Source organism: Ambystoma mexicanum, chromosome 5q, assembly GCF_040938575.1.
Source record: "Ambystoma mexicanum isolate Mex_15411 chromosome 5q, UKY_AmexF1_1, whole genome shotgun sequence".
Taxonomy (NCBI): Eukaryota; Metazoa; Chordata; class Amphibia; order Caudata; family Ambystomatidae; genus Ambystoma; species Ambystoma mexicanum.
In genome coordinates this window covers 360,305,226-360,325,021 of record NC_090933.1, presented here as the reverse complement: position 1 = coordinate 360,325,021, position 19,796 = coordinate 360,305,226, and the positions used below count along the sequence as shown (strand labels likewise).

General features: G+C 44.9%; 1 protein-coding gene across 2 annotated transcripts in view; it reads right to left on the bottom strand.

Annotated features, from left to right (window-relative positions):
- MYOM1 (myomesin 1) overlaps window positions 1-19,796 on the bottom strand; it is a 526,093-nt gene that overhangs the window by 80,616 nt on the left and 425,681 nt on the right. For both annotated transcript variants that reach the window (XM_069620852.1, XM_069620853.1), the window contains exons 17-19: window positions 16,084-16,258; window positions 13,676-13,797; window positions 10,933-11,129 (exon numbers count right to left, since the gene is read on the bottom strand). In XM_069620852.1, coding sequence (XP_069476953.1) covers window positions 10,933-11,129; window positions 13,676-13,797; window positions 16,084-16,258 — 494 coding nt within the window. The remainder of the gene's footprint in view (window positions 1-10,932; window positions 11,130-13,675; window positions 13,798-16,083; window positions 16,259-19,796) is intronic.

The following is a 19,796-nucleotide window of genomic DNA, read 5'->3' as shown; positions in this document are numbered from 1 at the left end:
TGGTTGGAACAGGAAGAGGGACCTCCTGGTCCTGAGCCACATTCCAGTCAAGGGATGTCTGTTGCTGGGCAGATGTTGGACAGCTGGCTGTCCAATACTGGATAGCCCCTGTCTGTCCGAATGGCGCATAACCTTTTCATTGGTGGGCTGAGCCAGCCCCCACACTCCAGATTTCGGATAAGAAGAGAGGATCTGGAGTTATTCCAGACATCACCAACTGGGACCAAAATTCAGAAAGAAGTCGTCAATGTAGAGGAGAGCTGAAGGACTGCTATTGAGGAGCAAGTGCTCCCAAAACCATCGGCCGGGAACCTCAGGAATATTATCAGTGACCATGGAAGAACGTCATTGGTTCAGATCTATGTGATCACTGCGACGGCCGAAAATGACGATTTTTTTAAAACCCTTTACTCCACATATATATTGGGGGAGACCCCCACAGCCCCCCGATATTAATATTATACACTTAACCCCCCACATATATATATATATGGTGTAAGGGAGGGGTTAAAAAGAAAAGAAAAAGTTGGCATTTTCGGCCGTCGCAGTTCCGTTCCCAGGTCGACATTTTTGTGCCCTATACTGGTAGGCCAAACCAGTCAAATGTCATGCACGTCTAGATAGAGTAGTGTTCTGGTCCAAGTGCGCTCATACTCCTTGAGAGGTTCAACGGTTCACAAGTATTCATAATGAGCACTTTATCGCTGACTGTTGAAATAATGTCCAAGTTGCCACAATGAATAATGATATCTCAGCCGACACGTGTTTCTTCCATTATAGGTCTTTTTCAAGGGTAATGTGACAATTCGGATGCCTCTTTGGAAATCAACAATGAACTATGGGGAGTCACATATACCAGAATATGGTGCAAAAGAAACTGAAATCATGCTTCTAACTTAACTATAGTATTTATGTATCCGGCACAATTGAGCGCTGAGTTAGTTGAACTCAGCAAGGCCCTGTTAGACTGGAGTGGCGTTCCGCGTGTTACCCTGCCCTGCACAGCGCTCTAGCCATGGGTAGACTTCTGAAGTGTCCCTGGAGCATCCTGTAGGCTGATCATCCACAGAAGGGACATCATTGCTTTAATGGACACTGTCTTGCCTGGAGGCCTGACATTTGGCAGATCTCTATCTTGTAGAACTGGAACCTCACAGCAGCTGCTCTCCATATGAGCAGAAGGGCCTGCCTGGAGCTTGGGCTCTACTGCCTGCAAGATACAAACCTGCCAGATCCGGACTGGAGTTACCCCCACAACTCACCATGCCTGCACAGTCCTTGGGAATGTCCTTCATCATGGTACAAGTGGCCATCTTTCGATGTTGTCTGTCCCAGCCAGCTGGTGGATGCCTGAAACCGTGACGTGCCTTCCTCAGGAGGTCAGAACCACCGCTGGCCAGACCCAAACCGGACACTCAGACGAGAGGCATCAGTAGTTAACTCTAGCTATTCCTACTTACCTGGGGGTGTTTTTGTAGGAATCAGAGTTAATGGGATGATGTCACAAGTTTTTCTTTTTCTCACCTGTTTTTCCTTGCTTGTGGACTTCTTGGATGCGAGTTCCTTCTTTCTCGCTGTTCGAGACTTGTACAGGTTGGAGCGCGGTTCTTCGGGTTCCAGCGTGGGTATCCGGTCGCCTAAGCCGGACGGCATTCAGTATCCAGTAAGGTAGTTACGGATCCAGGATGGAGGAGCACAAGCTTACGCTCGGAGGTTTAGGTACAGGGCACCGAAGGCAAGACGGAATTCGGGAAGAGGGAAATTACTTACAGGAACATAGGAATCTGAAAGAGGGTTCCAGGAAGGAGAAAAGAAAGGTAGAAACTGTAGATAGCATGGATAACGGACTCAAGCACACGTCTAGCAACTCCAAGCAGAAGCATTGAGACGCGCAGAGCCGCAGGGGCGTGCCTGTTTTCTAGAAGGCAGGGTGTTGTGTGTTAAGGCTAGAGCGCAGCGTTTCTGGCCCGTCAGCCATCTTGGAGGACACACTAGCTTACGCCGCGGTGCATCATAGACTACGAAGTCCAAAAGGGTCGAATTCGGTGGTTCATGACAGTATGCCTCCTCCTGAACCCAGAACTGCCGGGTTTGCCCGGGTGGACTCGATGGAATCTTTGTATTAGACGGGGGGCATTCATGTTTGATACTGGTTCCCAGGTACGCTCGCTGGGAGGATTTCCCTTCCATTCAACCAAATATTGGAGCTGTCCCAGTCTGTATCTGGAATCACATATCCTGGAGACTTCAAATTCAATCTGATTATTAACGAGCACAGGATTAGGTCTCAGAGCAGTTCTGGTGGATTGTACATATGGTTTCAATAAGGAAGTGTGGAAGACCGGGTGAATCCTCTTCCAAGTTTCAGGAAGCTGGAGTCGAAAGGCCACTGGGTTTATGATTTAATTAATGGAGAAAGGTCCATAATACTTGGGAGCCAGTTTATTTGGCCGCAGATGTCGAGGCAGAAGTTTTGAGGATAGCCAAACCTTATCTCCGAGTGCATAAGAAGGGCCAAGTCTCTGCTTGGTATCAGCATAGCGTTTGACGTCCATCCTGGCCTTTTCCAGGTTTTCCTTAGCCTCTCTATGTACGTTTACCAGTGTTTCTATCCAGGAATCAACCGCAGGGACCGGGGTAGGATGCGGAAGAACAGATGGTAGAACCGAAGGATACAATCCTTGACTGCAAAATAATGGACTTGTTTTGATGGCCGAATGATCAGAATTGTTGTAAGCGAATTCCGCTACAGGTATCAAAAGTGACCAGTCATCCTGGACCTTGGTTGCAAAACAGTGGAGATACTGTTCTAGGGTCTGATTTACTCGTTCTGTTATCCCATTGGTCTGAGGATGATATCCCAAAGACAATGCACGCTGGATGCCTAATATTTGGCATAGTTGTTTCCAGAATTGGGATATATACTGGAGTGCTCTGTCAGATATGATCTTGGAAGGTAATCCATGAAGTCTAAATATATGTTTTATGAATATTCTAGCCAGTTCAAGCGAGGATGGCAGTTTGAACAATGGTGTGAAGTGAGCCATATGAGTAAATAAATCGATGGTGACCATTATGGTTGTATATCCTCTGGATGGGCGTAATTCCACGATGAAGTCAGTGGTGATGATTTCCCAGGGGCGTGTTGATAACGCGGGTTGATGTAGAAGACCTGCAGGTTTCCTGTTGTCATGTTTGTACTGATTGCACACAGCACAAGTTTGGATGTAGGTTCTTATGTCAGTAATCATTTTTGGCCACTAGAATTGCCTCTGTATGAGGCGGAGGGTAGTAGTGATGCCTCGATGTCCTGAATGGAAGGTGTCATGACAGAGGTTCAGGATCTTGTCTCTCAGCGTTTGTGTGGTTATGGCAAGCCGTTTGTCTTTGAAGAGATAACCATCCTTTGTTACTAAGTTCCATTTATTGTTCGTGGAATATTCCTTCCAGAGATCGGAAAAAGGTGTTCTTGCACGGATGTCTTCCAGGAAACACTGTTTTAGGGAACATCTTCGGAAAGGCTCGGGCTTCTACATACTCGTAGTCAGGATGCCTAGATAAGACATCAGCAACTATGTTACTAGTTCCAGGAAAGTGATGTATTTGGAATTGGTATTGGGCAAAAAAAGGCCCAACGGGCTTGGCGACTATTCCTGCATTCCAGGTATTGTAGGATTTGCAAGTTACAATCTGTTCGTACTTGCACTGGATGTTTAGCACCCAAAAGTAGATGACGCCAGTCGGTAAAGGCTTGTCGGATGGCCAATAACTCCTTCTCCAGGACAGAATAATGGCTCTCACTGGAAGTCAGGGTGCGGGATAGGTAGGCTATAGGATGTTCCATCTTGTCTTCGAATTCTTGTTTTAAGCCCGCTCCAATGGCATAGTCAGAAGCGTCTGTTTCCACCAAGATGGGTCGATCAATGTCGGGTTGAGCCAGAATAGGACCTTGAGTAAATTTCAGTTTCAATTGTTGGAAGGCCGTTTCCTGAGCTGTGGACCATTTGAATGGTGTAGCCTTCTTTATGAGTGCCACTATGGGATGCACTATGTCAGAAAATGTGGGAATTCATTTTCTGTAGAAGTTTGCATGTCCCAAGAAGGATTGAATTTGTTTCACAGTGGTGGGTGCCGGCCAGAGAGTATGGAGTCGACCTTGGCCGGATCCCTTCCAATTCCTTTGGAACTTAGCACAAATCCGAGATAAACAGTTCGGACATGGAAGAGACATTTTTCTGGTTTGGCCAGGAGTTTGTGTTCACATAAACGTTGTAAAACTGCCTTTACATGTTCTTGATGGATCTGGGGGTCCTTGGAGTAAATCAGGATATCGTCCAGGTACAGGATGACAAAGAGGAATAGCATGTCAGAGAAAACTCTATCCATAAATTGTTGAAAGACTGCAGGGGCGTTGGGGAGACCGAAGGGCATAACCAGATATTTGAAGTGGCCAAAGGGAGTTCTAAAAGGCCATCTTTCATTCATCACCTTCCTTTATTCGAATGAGATGGTAAGCACCCCTAAGGTCGAGTTTAGTGAAGATGACAGCACCACAAACTGCCTCCAGGATGTCAGAAATGAGGGGTAGTGGATAGCGGTCTTTGAGGGTACATTGGTTGAGACCATGGTAGTCCAAACAAGGTCGAAGTTCTTTAGTGTCTTTCTTTGGAACGAAGAACAGAGAAGCACCGGCTGAAGATTTTGAAGGCCGGATGGTCCCATTTGCCAGATTGGTATCCAGGTATTCTCGTAGCGCCTTCTTCTCGGGTTCGGATAATATGAACATTCTTCCAAATGGAATCACGGCCGAGGCATCTGTGTCAATGGCGCAATCCTCAGGTCTATGGGGCGGAAGAGCTTGAACAATGGGTGTTGAAAACGCATCTGAATATGTTTGATAGATCTCAGGTACTTGGACAATGTTGGACTTGCTTGTGGTTCTGGGAGCACACTGGAAGGGTTTGAATTGTGTCTTGAGACAAACAGTGGTTCATACAAAATCCAGAACCCAGAAATAGGGATCCAGCGGCCCAGTTGATGTAAGGATTGTGCCTCTGAAGCCAGGGTATGCCTAGAACCATGGGATAATGAGCAGCCTTTATGATGTCAAATAGGAGCCTTTCTTGATGGTTGTTTATAGAGAGTTGTAGTTCCTTGGTTTGGTGAGTAATGGGTCCAGAAGATAGTGGTCTGCCATCTATTCCTTCTACGGGTTGAACTATTGCCTTGGGTTCTCGAGGGATGTTATGAGGGACAGTCCAGTCATGATCTATGAAAATACCCATGCAACCACAGTCCACTAGAGCCAGGATGGGGAAGGATTCTTTCTCAGTAGTTGTCAAGAATGTCTGGAGAACCACTAAGGTATTCTGTCCTGGAGTGTTCAAGGAAGGAATGGATGCGGAGCAGGCATCTTTCTCCCGAAGCTGTGCTCCGCTTAGGATCGGGAGCTGGCGTTTCCTGAACGTCGGGGTGGTGCTGTTGGGCACTCTCTCACAAGATGTTTATCAGAGGCGCAGTACATGCAAAGGCCGGTATTGATCCTACGGAGCCTTTCTTGCAGAGAAATAGGGCCATGGAAGGCACCCAATTGCATAGGTTCTGGTTCTGAGGCACGTGGAGCAGAGGTTTCTTTAGGACAAGAGTATTCAGCTGTTGCCCTTGGGGATGTTGTCTTAGTCATCCGTTTCTCTGCCTTTCTTTCCTGGATCCTGAAGTCTATCTGTAAGGAAAGGTCCATAAGGGCCTGGAATGAACTCGGACGGGCTACTCTGGATAACTCGTCCTTTATTTCATCATTCAAACCCCTTTGGAAAAGAGTGAAACTAGCCTCTTGAGACCAATCGGCTTCCTTAGCTAATTGCTTGAAGCGGGTCACATAAGTGAGCATATCTTGACTGCCTTGTTGGAATTCAAGAAGTCTTTCTTGTGCACTGTATACAAGTTCTGGTCGATCAAACATGGCCTTAAGGGCATCCACAAACCATTGTAATTATCCAGGAGCGGGTCTTCTGAATTAACTAAGGGAGTCGCCCATGTTAAGGCATTGCCCGTGAGGTGAGATATCATAAATCCGACCTTCACTCGTGGTGTGGAAAAGTAGTAGGGCTTGAAGGTGAAGTGCACTAGACAGGAGTCAAGGATGGAATGCAGGGATTTTGAAGATCCATCATATTTGTCCACTACTCCTCCAACCAGGACGCTTTCTTTGACCGGGGAATATCGGGACAAAACTAGCTGTTTTAACGTTGCGTTTTCTGCCTTGAGGTTCTGTACCTCTGTAGTTCATTCTTGCATACCTCTCATGAGGCCTTGAACTGCGGCTTCCATGTCTGTTTCAATATCAGGTATTTGGCGTCTCAATCTGTCAGAAGTTTCTCTTTTTCTCACCTGTTTTTCCTTGCTTGTGGACTTCTTGGAAGCGAGTTCCTTCTTTCTCGCTGTTCGAGACTTGTACAGGTTGGAGCACGGCTCTTTGGGTTCCAGCGTGGGTAGCCGGCCGCCTAAACCGGACGGCGTTCAGTATCCAGGAAGGTAGTCACGGATCCAGGAAGGAGGGGCACGAGTTTACGCTCGGAGGTGTAGGTACACGGCACCGAAGGCAAGATGGAATTCGGGAAAAGGGAAATGACTTACGGGAACGTAGGAATCTGAAACAGGGTTCCAGGAAGGAGAAAAGAAAGGTAGAAACTGTAGAACGCACGGATAACGGACTCGAGCACACGTCTAGCAACTCCAAGCAGAAGTGTTGAAATGTGCAGAGCAGCGGGGACGTGCCTGTTTTCTAGAAGGTAGTGTGTTGCGCGTTAAGGCTAGAGCGCAGCATTTCTGGCCCGTCGGTCATCTTGGAGGCAACACTGAGCTTACGCTGTGGTGCATCATGGACCACGAAGTCCAAAAGGGTCGAATTCGGAGGTTCATGACAGATGAGTGTAATTGCTGCTTTCGGCTCCACCCTCTCACCAAAAGGATTAAATGGGTGTAGAGTCCAATCACTGCAACTTTTCTTGTTTGACTTGGGTGGTGGAGTTATGGTCAGGAATTCCTTTCTGGGGATCTCTCAGTGAGTGGGAATTGGGAGTTATCACCTTCTCTTCGGAAGACCCTTTTTCTAACTAAAGTGTGTTTTGACTCTTTAAAAAATTATCTGTTGGCATAAGTATTTTTACAGGGGTACCTTTGGACTTCCTTAAGTGCTATCTAGATACTTACCTGTGTTCTACCACATTAGAACATTGTTACATGAACTGTCAGACTAGGGAAGGAGTTCCTAAGCTTGTGAGGTAATACCTTATAATTATAAGGTTGACAGTGTTTATTTGACTGACCCCTTTCCTTTCCCTAGCTTTACCATAAACAGAAGTGTTTGCCCTTTGCATAAGTATTTGAAACGTTGCGTATCTTTGCATAGCATTTGAAACTTTGTGTAAATGTATATATATTTATATATATATTGCATTTAGATTATTACATTAAAGTATCCTTAACTTACTTGCAATAGGCCATTATGTACATCTATGTGGACTGCTAAAACCTGATAGCATCTGTGTTGTTAATTGTACCACTCTACCAAACCCCTGACCTCCCAAGTTTAAGCTTTACTCCTCGGCCTATGCTACCCAGCGAGAGTTTTGTAAGCCCCAAATCTGAAAACCCCTTGCTAATCCACTAGGTTGGACTCTTAGAATCCCACACCAGTGCTAATTCTGAAAATCGCTCTTAACAAGAGTTTATGTGTAACTCCTCAGAAAAGGCAAATGCCAGTGAGTTAGGGTTGCAATACAACCTAACACTTAAGTTACCATTTAAGGTGTTGCGCTTTTCAAATTCAAACCTCAACATTTCCCTAACTGCTTTTTCCATTTAAATCCCTTTGTTTTTGTACAAGGTTACACACAGTTAGAACGAGAACGCACGGTATACCCAGTCCTCCGAACTTGTCATAGCCCATATATGAAAAGATACACAGTGAGGCAGCGGGACAGGTCACCTTTTAACAAACAAACTGAATCAGCCTGTAGACCGCACTGCATCTCTCATGTGTGATTATAAATCCTATGTGAGTGAGCAGATGTTTTGAGACATAGCAGTTATTTTGTGCCTGTCTATAATTGATTCCGACCTAAATGTAATGTAAAAGCTACTCATCGTAGTTACTACTGTACTCCTAGTCCGAAGACTCCTTTCCTCCATATGCTAGGACCACCCCCAGGAACAGCACAGGAGTGAACGCCTTACACAGCATCCAATTCAGAAACACCAGAGTGCATGCGTGGGATGTACCCAGGCACACACCTCCTTCTTGGGCGCCCTCAGCAACAAATGCCAGACCTTTTAGATCAGTTTACATGAGGTTGTATCTGAGGAGTTGCTTCCCTTGCAATATTTTAAGGAAGTCCCTCTTTGCTGATGTTATCATAAAAGAATGACATTTTTCAGATAGTGACTCTTCTTGTGTACTAGCCCATGTTGAAAGGATGGGACTAGTGGTAAAGGCAGTTTGTTGATATGGCGATATTCCGGCAGGTGATACAACATGCAATACGGAGATGTGTGAATACACAATAAATACTTAACAAGCTACCCGGGTTTTTGCTTCCTGTACCAAACCCGCCGGATGGTTGGGTTGGATAAGAAAATAAAGGTGTCTTAGTTATCTAGCTCTTGTCGTCACCAACGGTCTTGAAGGCAACTGATGGCATTCACCAGACGATCTCTTCCAACCACACCAGCTGGCACAGCGAGACCTTACAGAGACAGTGTTGCATACGTGACAAAGATGTCAAGTATGGTTCGGCCCAATGCAAAAAGCCAAGTCAGTGTGGGGCTGCGACAGAAAAGAAAACTGCTCGCATGAATTCCAGCATTTGCCTTCCGGTTTGAGGTGCAAGTTAGCACAGCAAGAGTGAAAACTGAGAACATTTTACGTTTTGCAGCAGGAAGTGCACTCAACATGCACAGAAGCCCTGTCCCATCAAGTGGGGAGACACGACTGTTTATCGTGCTGGTGATATGAGGTACGCGCCTGGGCAGGGATCACACCGATCCCTTTCATTTCTTTAAAATTAAACGCAATGCAATGAGTTCTCTGGTCTTGTTCCATTCCCACTGAGATCCTCCCAAACATATTGAGGAATGTGACCCAGATCCAGGGGTAATAAGTTACTATGGATTTCCCACTATCAGTTAACATGCCGAGCGCCGTTGGTGAGAGGTAAAGCAACTGGATCACGTGTTTACACCATGGCAACGCCCACTCTGTGCTGCTCATTCTTTCTTTCTGGCTCGAGTTCAAAAGGTAAATAACAACATTCCAAAAAGACCCTATGGGTGCATTATCGGGCAGGCAGTGCTTGGTAAGGGAGAGACGAGGAACACTAACTCCAGATATTCCTGTTCGCTGACATCAGCTGCAAGTTAAGGTAAAAGGAATGACACATGTTTTCTTTTTTGCCAATGTAAAAGTTGGTTAATAGTGACATTTTCGAATGTCACAATTTAGAATGCATTTTTCTCAAATGAAAAATGCTGGAAAAAAAATGTCGAATTTTTTTTTTTTTTTTTTTAATGGGGGGTTCCCCCCTAACCCCGTTTTATTTTTTATTGACCCTTTTTTACTAACTAAACCCAAAAAAACATATAAAATAAAAAAAATATATTCGACATTTTTTTGGGACATTTTTGTTTTGACAAAAAGGCATTCGAAATTGTTCATTCGAAATTTTAACTGGATACCGTAAAAGTTATAGTTAAGATTACATTTGAAGTGGGGGCAGGCAATGCAGGGACGTGCAAAATGTAGTTCTGTGGCAGATAGGAGTTATGCAAAAAAGGTGCCCCAGTTTGTTATCACAGGTAAAATTATTTTAAGAAAAATGTAGGTGAACTGTGACCCGGGCAGAATTGTGTGGGCATGAGAGTAGCATTGAAAAACACACGTGTTGATGGGATCCTGTGCGTGGGGCAGATGGGTCAGAAGGACAAAAAGTAGAGGGCGCTCCAGGATTGTTTTTCTTGGTTTTGTGGCTAGGGTGTTTTCGTGAACTTAGAAAGATCTTGCACCATACAGCGGGAACGGAGAAAATAACAGCTGTGTGGAACGGGAGGCCTAAGCAGCCAGACTCCTGGAGACCTTTATCAAATTTGTGCAAGCAAATGTTTGTTCAGCCAAACACCACAGACTGGTTGATATGAGTTCCTTTATGCCAATTTAGGGGTTCAGTCAGAACCTGCAGACTTTTGGTTGTGTTTTGATATCTTAGCTGGTTCATGTTTTGCTTTGTACTTTTATTTGAGTTTATTTTCACAGATTAGACTAATTAAACACACTGAATTGAGTCAAAGTCCCTTAGCTATAAAGTAGGCAAACGTACTGGTATGATTTGTGTATACACCAATTGATCAGGACTGTTGATATCATGTGTGATGACTTTAAAAATCAATAATGTTTTCAGTGAAAAAAGATTGTGCACATTATTTTACTGCTTAGCAGCTAAGCAGAAACCCAAATTAAGTGATTAGATTCAAAGAGAGTTCATGTAAAATGAAGAGGTGTTTCAAAAATCAAAAAGTACAGTTCCAGAATTGTTAAAAGTGTTGTAAAAATGAAAGACACTATTAACTTGCGCAAATGGAGACAGGCATCAAAAGAAATATAAGTCGTTTGAGGACATTTGGAGCAGATTCCTGGAACTGTATTAATCTATGTGACACTGTTAAGGAGTGTGGGAGTGGATGGTTTTCTGCTACTGTAATGTTGAAATGTATAAATGTTGAGGGGAAAAAAACTATTAACAGTTGAAAATTAAAGTAGTGGAACACAGTTCCCCTCAGTTCCTACTCACTTCAACATCTGTTTTATTTTCATGGCAAACATATATCTTGCAGAATTGTAAAGAATAACACTAAACACTTTTCTAATATTTCTCTTACCTTATATGCCCGCTCACTGACAGCCTTGATGTTGGCTTCCTTCCATGTTCCTGGGACTCCTTTAACAATCTCGCGCAGGTTCACGTAGTAGCCAGAAATGTCTGCCCCACCAATGAACTTAGGTTGTTTCCATCCCAGAACCATAGAATCGCGATGACTTTCAAGGACAGTGATGTTGTAAGGTGGGGCTGGGGCGGCTGTTTGAGCAAAACAGGATGTCACGTAATTATCAAACAACAATGATAATTTCATTTGGTAAAATACAAAGAAAAAACACGAGATCGCTGTGTACTTGGCAAGGTGGCTACCGAGTGAAGTTAGAATGTGGCGATTCAAAAAGCTTTCCCAGATATAAATCCCTATAGCCATTATGCCATGAGGAATATTAGGCCTAATGGCATATAGGATGCTCATCAGAAACCTTATTGCGACACGCCTATTGTGGTCCTCAGCAAATACCATGTGCTTGTAATTTACTCCTACAAGAAAGCATAGATTACTCATGGCCTACATCAACCTTCCTTTTGCGAACCTGCTCCATGATGCAATGGACACAACAGATAAGAGGACATCGGAGAACATGAGGAAATGAGTGCCAAAAATCGGTGGCAACAGAACAAAATCCTGACCCTGTTTGGGTCCCAATTACTTTACATAGTACGGACAATTTTTACGCTTCAACTAAGATTTAAAAAGGAAAAATTACTTGGAAGCTTAAGTTTCGTATGAAATAGAAGCTTCTCCTGCAGTTCCTCAACATAGTAAGGAAGTGAAGATCAGACAGTGATTTGCAGCCTCCAATATGTGTCTAGGGTGTATTCTCCTGCCACATACAAGATGTTCTAGATTTTTCTATTTCTAAGCTGCTCAACGCCAAGCTCTGCAAAGAAAAGTGTTGCACGTTTTCACAACACAATTTGATTTCTGTCAATGAAACTCTGGGCCCTCATCACGAGTTGGGCAGTAGCCATTAAATGCGGCGGTACCGCTAATGCTACCACATATAAGGGTCTGCCCAATCACAAGTCTGGCACCATTTACCCCCAGCTCTAAGCTGGGTGTAAATATGCCAATTTAACAACCATTTCGGACGCTAGTACCATGCGCTAATTGTGCCAAAAATGCCCCATTGGGTCCAAGGGACCCATTGGGGAATGGGGAATACCCATTACCACCCAACCCTTGATCCAGCGCTAATAGCACCGGACCGGGTGGCGGTAACGCTATTAGCCTGGGTGGTATTCCACCAGTAATACCGCCAGGATACTGCCCAACTCGTGATGAGGCCCCTACTTAAAAATCATGGACTCAGCAAGAAGCGATAGATCCAAACACAATGGTCGCACTAGGTTTCACACCACTGCTGAGCGATATGGCCAAGTCACTATGGTCCCTGACTGAGGTATCATTTTGGCACAACAACTATACTGGTGGCTTGGTAGGAACACATCAGTTAATCGAAATGGAGAGCCCCTTTGGCTTGCAACAGAGGCAGGACACCACTCTTTGGGTACAAGCCACCGCCTGACATTGGTTGCTCTTGTTACGCTGAGCCATATATCTTTACAATACACACAGTACCATTCATATTGTTATTTGAACATTGCAATGCCTCCCTGGGGTAGGCTGGCCCCTTCCTTGTATCCTAAACCCTATGTTTGGGGGCGACAACTCTTACGTTGTGATGTCCCCATCGGTCAGTAAGAGTAATTTGCAATCCTGAATTTGATCCGGCTATGCATAACTTCTGAGGGAGGTGGGACTGCATAATATCCGAGGGAGATGGGACTGCATAACCTCTGAGGGAGGTAGGACTGCATATAAACTCTGAGGGAGGTGGCACTGCATATAACCTCTGAGGGAGGTGGGACTGTATAACCTCTGAGGGAGGTGGGACTGCATAACATCTGAGGGAGATGGGACTGCATAAACTCTGAGGAAGGTGGGACTGCATATAACTTCTGAGGGAGGTGGGACTGTATAACCTCTGAGGGAGGTGGCACTGTTTATAACCTCTGAGGGAGGTGGGACTGCATAACATCTGAGGGAGATGGGACTGCATAACATCTGAGGGAGATGGGACTGTATAACCTCTGAGGGAGGTGGCACTGCATATAACCTCTGAGGGAGGTGGGACTGCATAACATCTGAGGGAGATGGGACTGCATAACTTCGGAGGGAGATGGGACTGCATAACCTCTGAGGAAGGTGGGACTGCATAACTTCTGAGTGAGGTGGGACTGCATGTAACCTCTGAGGGAGGTGGCACTGTATAACCTCTGAGGGAGGTGGGACTGTATAACCTCTGAGGGAGGTGGCACTGCATATAACCTCTGAGGGAGGTGGGACTGCATAACATCTGAGGGAGATGGGACTGCATAACATCTGAGGGAGATGGGACTGCATAACTTCTGAGGGAGATGGGACTACATAACCTCTGAGTGAGGTGGGACTGCATGTAACCTCTGAGGGAGGTGGCACTGTATAACCTCTGAGGGAGGTGGGACTGTTAAAGGTTGAGCACAAAAATACCTGCAGTAGCTCAGGGATGGTAGAGGCCAAATGTTCACCATGAAAGGGCAATGTTTGGAAGGCAAGATGGCGAGGAATGCAAATTGATCTTATCAGCTTTAATGATGTAACTGCTGCCCCTTGTAAAGGTTCTTTCTAATGTCATTTATGAGGCGCTGGTGGGCTCCAGTTTGTGAGACATATTTTGGCACGACGAGCAAATGGATCTTACCGAGTGCAGCCTTTACTTCGATGGCTTCCGAATCCTTTGAAAAGCCGCTGAGTCCTGCAGCATTAACAGCTCTGACCCGGAAGATGTACTTCTCCCCAGTGAGAAGACCATGGCAGGTGAATCTGAAGACACGCAGAGGACAAGAAAACAGGTCATGCTTATGCAATTGAGAAATATGTGTATGCAGGTCAATGAACTTTCCAGAAAAAAGTCTGCCTGTCACATGTTTCAATTTCGACTGATAACAAATAAACTAATGGCAGAGTTACTAGTATACATAATGGTATTAGCATAATTGTTCGATTTTAATTGGTGGAATGGTACATTTGACCGATTTTGGCCCGTACCATTCGGCCGATTTAAAATGGACAATTAGGATAATACATACCGAACTTGTGCAGCAGGGGTTGCAGGGGTGTCCCTCGCTCCTTATGATCAGTATGTATTGGCCTTGGGGATAGTGGGGGTGTCCCCGCTTCCTCAACATGGGAGGTGGGGAACCGGAAAAAAAAAGAAAAAAAAGAAAAAGGGACCCTGCGGCGTTGGATCCGACCCACGTTAGAGGGACGGATCTGACGCTGCAGGGGTCAAACAGGTATGTAGGGGAGTGGAGTGGGGGGTCGGGGGGTTTGGGTTGGTGTAAGCACATTTGGTGTGTGCTTTGATCCTCTGATAATTGATAGCATGCAGGAATTTTCTTTTCGGTCAGTTTGCTGTGATCAATTATCAGACGATCAAACACCACCAAACCCATATAATAAATTGGTTCTCTGTTTCAAATGAACCCTTTTGGTTTAGGGAAAGGAGTAAGATACCAAAGATGCCCTCAGATTATTCTGCTTCATATATTTCCAGTGCATTGGGGGCGACTGGAGGGCGACGTTCATTCTGAAAGCCTATAAGCTAAGCGATCCCAGGGTTAAAGGAAGCAACCGGTCCTTCTTCCATTGGGGTCCTTTTAGATTCCAAATGATTTGTGAGAATATTCCAAATCACAGAAATAGTGTGATATGAAATGAAGCCTTCAAGAAAAAATACTGTGGAAGGTAGCCTGGCCGAATTGAGGTGCAGCCCTTACATCAGCCGCTGCTGACATTTGTACATAATACATGAGGTACAGTCCTGGTTGTTGTCATGCAGACATTGATAGGGCTTGGAACACTGCAACCACCTCCATGTTTCTGGAGGAATGGTTAGGACTTTCCCTGGTGCTCGCAACACAGAACAATTCCATAAAGGGTTGAGTGAGAGGCACAGTCCTACTTTGGGCAAGAGGTAACACATAGGGGGCGCAACAGGCCAGTAAGTATGAGCAAAAGCATGTGCTGCGCTCTGCCACACACTTGAAAAGGAAGCCAGACACAGACTTTCAATCTTGACACCCTCTGGGAAGTTTGCAAATTCATGTTTGCAGGTTTTTACAGAATTACGTGGCACGGCCATGCACTCTGCACTTGACGACATACAGGTATTTCGGACACATGATATCAGTAGGCACCGCGTGTGCATGTGTCTTACTGTAGCTTGGCCAACAGCGCCTAACGAGGTTACTTACGCTCGGCTCTATTTTTCCTTTGTGCAAAAGAAGTCAATGGTGCTCAAAAGATATATCTAAATGATAGATGTCTACAAAGCGGCTAGACACACCGACACACACACACACACACACACACACACACACACACACACACACACAGACACACACACACACACACACACACACACACACACACACACAACCCCCCCCCCCCCTAGTGGGTTTGGTGTCGGAGGGGTGGCGGGGGGTTGTGGGCAAAGAGCTGCCAGTCAGTACCATTTTTGGGCATCAAAATGGGTGCTTCACTTCCGAAAGGAGTCCTAGGATGCAAGCCCACCTTTTTCAATTCAGCTGAAATAATAATAATGGTTGTCCCCCAGGGACAAATGTGTGTATTAATGGTACTTGGTTCAGATTTCTGCAATTCCTTCATCTTGGAACACTTCCACTTCTGAAAGTGGAGGGGCACGTTTTAGGAGAGCACCTGCCCCTCGGTTTGGGCATAAGGGCAGTCTAACGATGGAGGGAAACTGGCCAAACACAGCACTAGAGGCGGCAGGCTATGTATTTATTTATTACATTTATATAGCGCACAAACAGCCCATGGGCATCATGGCGCTGTTACAAGCAGCATACTTGGTTGCATGAGACACCAAGAAGGAGCAGGCAAAGACAAGGGAGACAAAAAATAGGACAGGCTGACTGTGGGTCGTGGTTACAGTGAACCTGATAGCAGTGAGGTAACAAGTAAAAGACAGTGGCCTAGTGGAGGTGAAGAAGTAGAAAGGGCGTGATGGAGAGGGTGAGTAGAGAGGCACTACGTGGTGTAGGATGGCAGGCTATTCTGCCTCTGCTATGAATATGCGCCTACCTTTTGCCTTTAACTGGGTTATTGTTGCACGGTTCCCACTGGCCGGACCCCGTGATGCTTGCTTCGATATAATAGCCAACCAGCTCCTTGGCATCTTTAGATTCTTCCCAGGTGACGACCACGGAGGTGTCTGTATTTCTGGTGGGCACGATTTGCCCCGGCGCGGAGGGGATGTCTGTAAAAAGAACACAAAGAAGACTTTGACTGAGCATGGCTTGCAACTCTAGGTAGACAATATGAATCGGTTCATGTTTTTCTAAGAAACAGAATGCAATTTACTGCGCCCAGATAGGCTTGCCAAATTTGTCACTTTGGCACTGTGCCCCTGCCGCACTCTAAACACTTGCCTCCCAGGATGCTGATGCCAGGGAGTGGGAAAGGGGACGGCAAACATGTATACGGTTCCTAGTGACTATTTCGAATGACATTTTTTCGAATGCCATAATGTCGAAAACATTTGGCCAGAAAAAAAAAATTCGAATGTCTTTTTTTTTTATTTTCTGTTTGAAATGGGGGGTGTCCCCCACCCCAACCTCCCCTTTTTATTTTTATTTTTAACCCTTTATTTTACTCACAAAACCAAAAAAGCATTTAAATTAAAAAAATAACACACATTTTTTTTTCTTCGGCCAAATGTTTTCCACATTATTGTCATTCGAAAAAATGCGTTCGACATATTAACTGGATACCCATGTATACTACCACACCCTCAGCGGGAGCTCTTAGTCTTAGAGAGCCAAACAACCTGTCCCATTTTACCTCGGTTCAAAACATATATATGAATTCCCATCTGAGGGTGAACATGTGCCCTTGCCAACTCAGCTCTCTAACAATCAAATGATAAAAACTGCCCATAAGAAGCGTATAATAAGATGCTCAAAAGCCAATTGTGAAAGTATCTATTAAGGACTGAGTGGCACAGGTCCCTCCATGGCTGCCCACTTTTCCAGTGCCAGCTGAGTAAGAAGGAGAGCAGACCCAAGCATTTGATTCCTCTTTGCTGAAATTCCTCCATGGACCATGACTGATGCCAGTAACGCACAGGGTGCCCCACCCGGACTTAGGTTATGTTCCCATCTCCTTTGGGTAAGGATATGCAACAATGGCACCACTCCGCCTGCAGAAATGTACACCCATAGACTCATTCAAGTTAGCGCCTCGCCAAGCTTTGCGTGGAAAGTACCCTGTTCTGAGTTTCAAACACAATCTCTTAAATGTTGACAGTGCGGCGAAGCTATGCTTCAGTTTCCGAGCTTCTCTACAGCTTTGGCATAGGCGCCTATGCCAAGCCAAGTAACTTCCAGCTTCATTCGGGGTTTTGCTAGCTGCCGGGCATGGGGCAAGGCTGATCCAGGCTTGTTTGACTATGCTCTCCCCTCTAGTGAATGCATACTGGCAAGTTCTATGCATCAGACTTTTCTCCACTGCTGCATAGAATCTGATTCTTGCGTGGTGCATAGTACCAAGATACTTATTTTACCAACACTGAGCTGATTAGAAACAAGTATGGGATTGAGACTCAGATAACGGTTACACAAAGAGAACTCTTCAGTTTCCTTCTGGAGCACCATTAAGACATGGGCACTGATTACAGTTTTTCCGGTATCCTACTGGTAATTCCGGCAGGATAACAGCAAAATTGCATTACTGTTTCTGCCGCCTGATATCCCAGTATTACCAGGATATTACGGGCGGCAGAGACACCAGTAAGTTCCCATTCCATGGAGTTCTTTAGGACTCCATGGATGGGATTGCCAGAATTACTGCCACTGGTAGTACCAATACCAGCAATTTTGGCATTTATTTGCCGGTGCAGGCCTGAAACCCCAGCAGATCAGGCCTGCCGGTAGCTCACTGCACCCACCGGAAAACTTGTGTTTCCCCGTTCCGGAAATAATGCTTGTGCCGGAACTGCCGGCATTTTCTTCAGCATTTATTCTCGGACCGGGGAACTTGTAATGAGGGCAATGGTCTCAGTAAGCGCCTGAAGAAGGTAGTTCACTTCATTGTATTTTCAAGATATACCCTTTTGTTTGTGACCCTTTGTGTGGTCTTGCACCTTGTGGACTATGCTATTGCATGTACTGTATGTACTAAATGCTATTTGCTGTTTTCTCTCACAATTCCTGTACAAGCACCATAATACATCCAGGTCTGGGTGCTATACAAATGAAAAATAGAAATATAAAAAATTAGAAAATGTCTGATCCCCTAAGTAACAAAGGCAACCCGCAATGCATGTTACCACTTAGTTTGCAGGACAGGTGTTGGAAAGTTTCAACTGTTATGTTATGTTATTTGGCATTTATATAGCGCTCTATATATCATTGGTATGACCTCAATGCACTTGTGGGTTGAATGCCCTTGAGGACCGTAGTCCAGGTCAGTCGAGAGAGTACGGTATCATAGGGTGGTTGGGTGCACCCCTTATGTGAGCAGCTGGTGCTATTGCCTGGTAGCGGTTGAACTGAACAAGGTGTTCTTCTTGAGGCGTACTCCCAGAATCTTTCGGAGGTAATAGTAGGAGACTTCCCATGTACTGAATTATTGATCACACAAAGCATTTCAGACAGGAAGTTCGGCGTTATACCAAGTCAGTGCATAATATCTAGAGTGGCAATTGATGAGACGTGGCAGGTTAAGTAGAATCTTTCAGTAGACACTAGTAGTCCCCATTAAAAAAGTCTATTCTAGATGCATAACTAGGAGGGCTGCGGTTTGCTGCAATCTGTCCTAAATTGTTAATAGTTGACTCAAACTCATCAACTAGAACAATCAGCGTAGGACCACTTTAGCTATCTGTGGGGTGGAAGAAAGCTTGCTGCTCAGAATAATGCTAAGGGTCATAAGCTTCTTTTTTTGCAAAAGGGGAGGACCAAAGTGAGAAGGTGGGAAGTCTGAATTCCAAAGACAGTAACAGGGGCCAAACACCATTATCTCAGTCTTATTGGGATTTAATTTGAGCTGATTATCAATTATCCATTGATCAATGAGCAACATTCAACCTTGCTGAGTATTTGAAGAAGTCTTTGCCATTGTAGCCTCAGTAAGATCTGATGTCATCAGCGTAATTGAAGAGCTCAGCCTGAAGAATCTAATTATATGGACAAGGCATGGCATTAAACATATTAAAGTTCTTTTGCCACCTCTGTGAAACTGCCATTTCATACTTCTGGACAAAACACACAAACTATGCTAAAATACCTCTGGCCAAACGCTGACAAAGAACTTCTCTAATTCTAATTAAAGATTCAATGTGTCCCCTGTCTTGACGCTGTCGCATAGAAAAATGAAGAAATACAATTGAAACAGTTGTCGACTTCCACAAGGAAAAGTAGATGGATAGAGCTAAAATACAAGTGTTTTGCGATAAAGCACTTTGTGTGCATCATCAACTGTTGCAGCCCACTACATCCTCACACTGCCATCCATGTTGCCTCACACTTTGATGGCTTTCTACCTTGTCTTAATACTTAGATGAAAATCGTTTTTTTATCCAGGAACAAGGCATACATTCCACAAAAGTTTTCAGGCATTCAAAGACCTTCATCAGTTACAAAATCTGACAACCCTGAAAACCTTCAAAGGAACACAGAAAAAAGTAGCGGTTAGTCGGTTCACAGTGGAATTGAGAACACTGAAGAAGAATACCCAAAAGTTAGAAAAAGATGGAGAAAACGCTACAATCAACCAGTCAAAATCTAATACCAGCG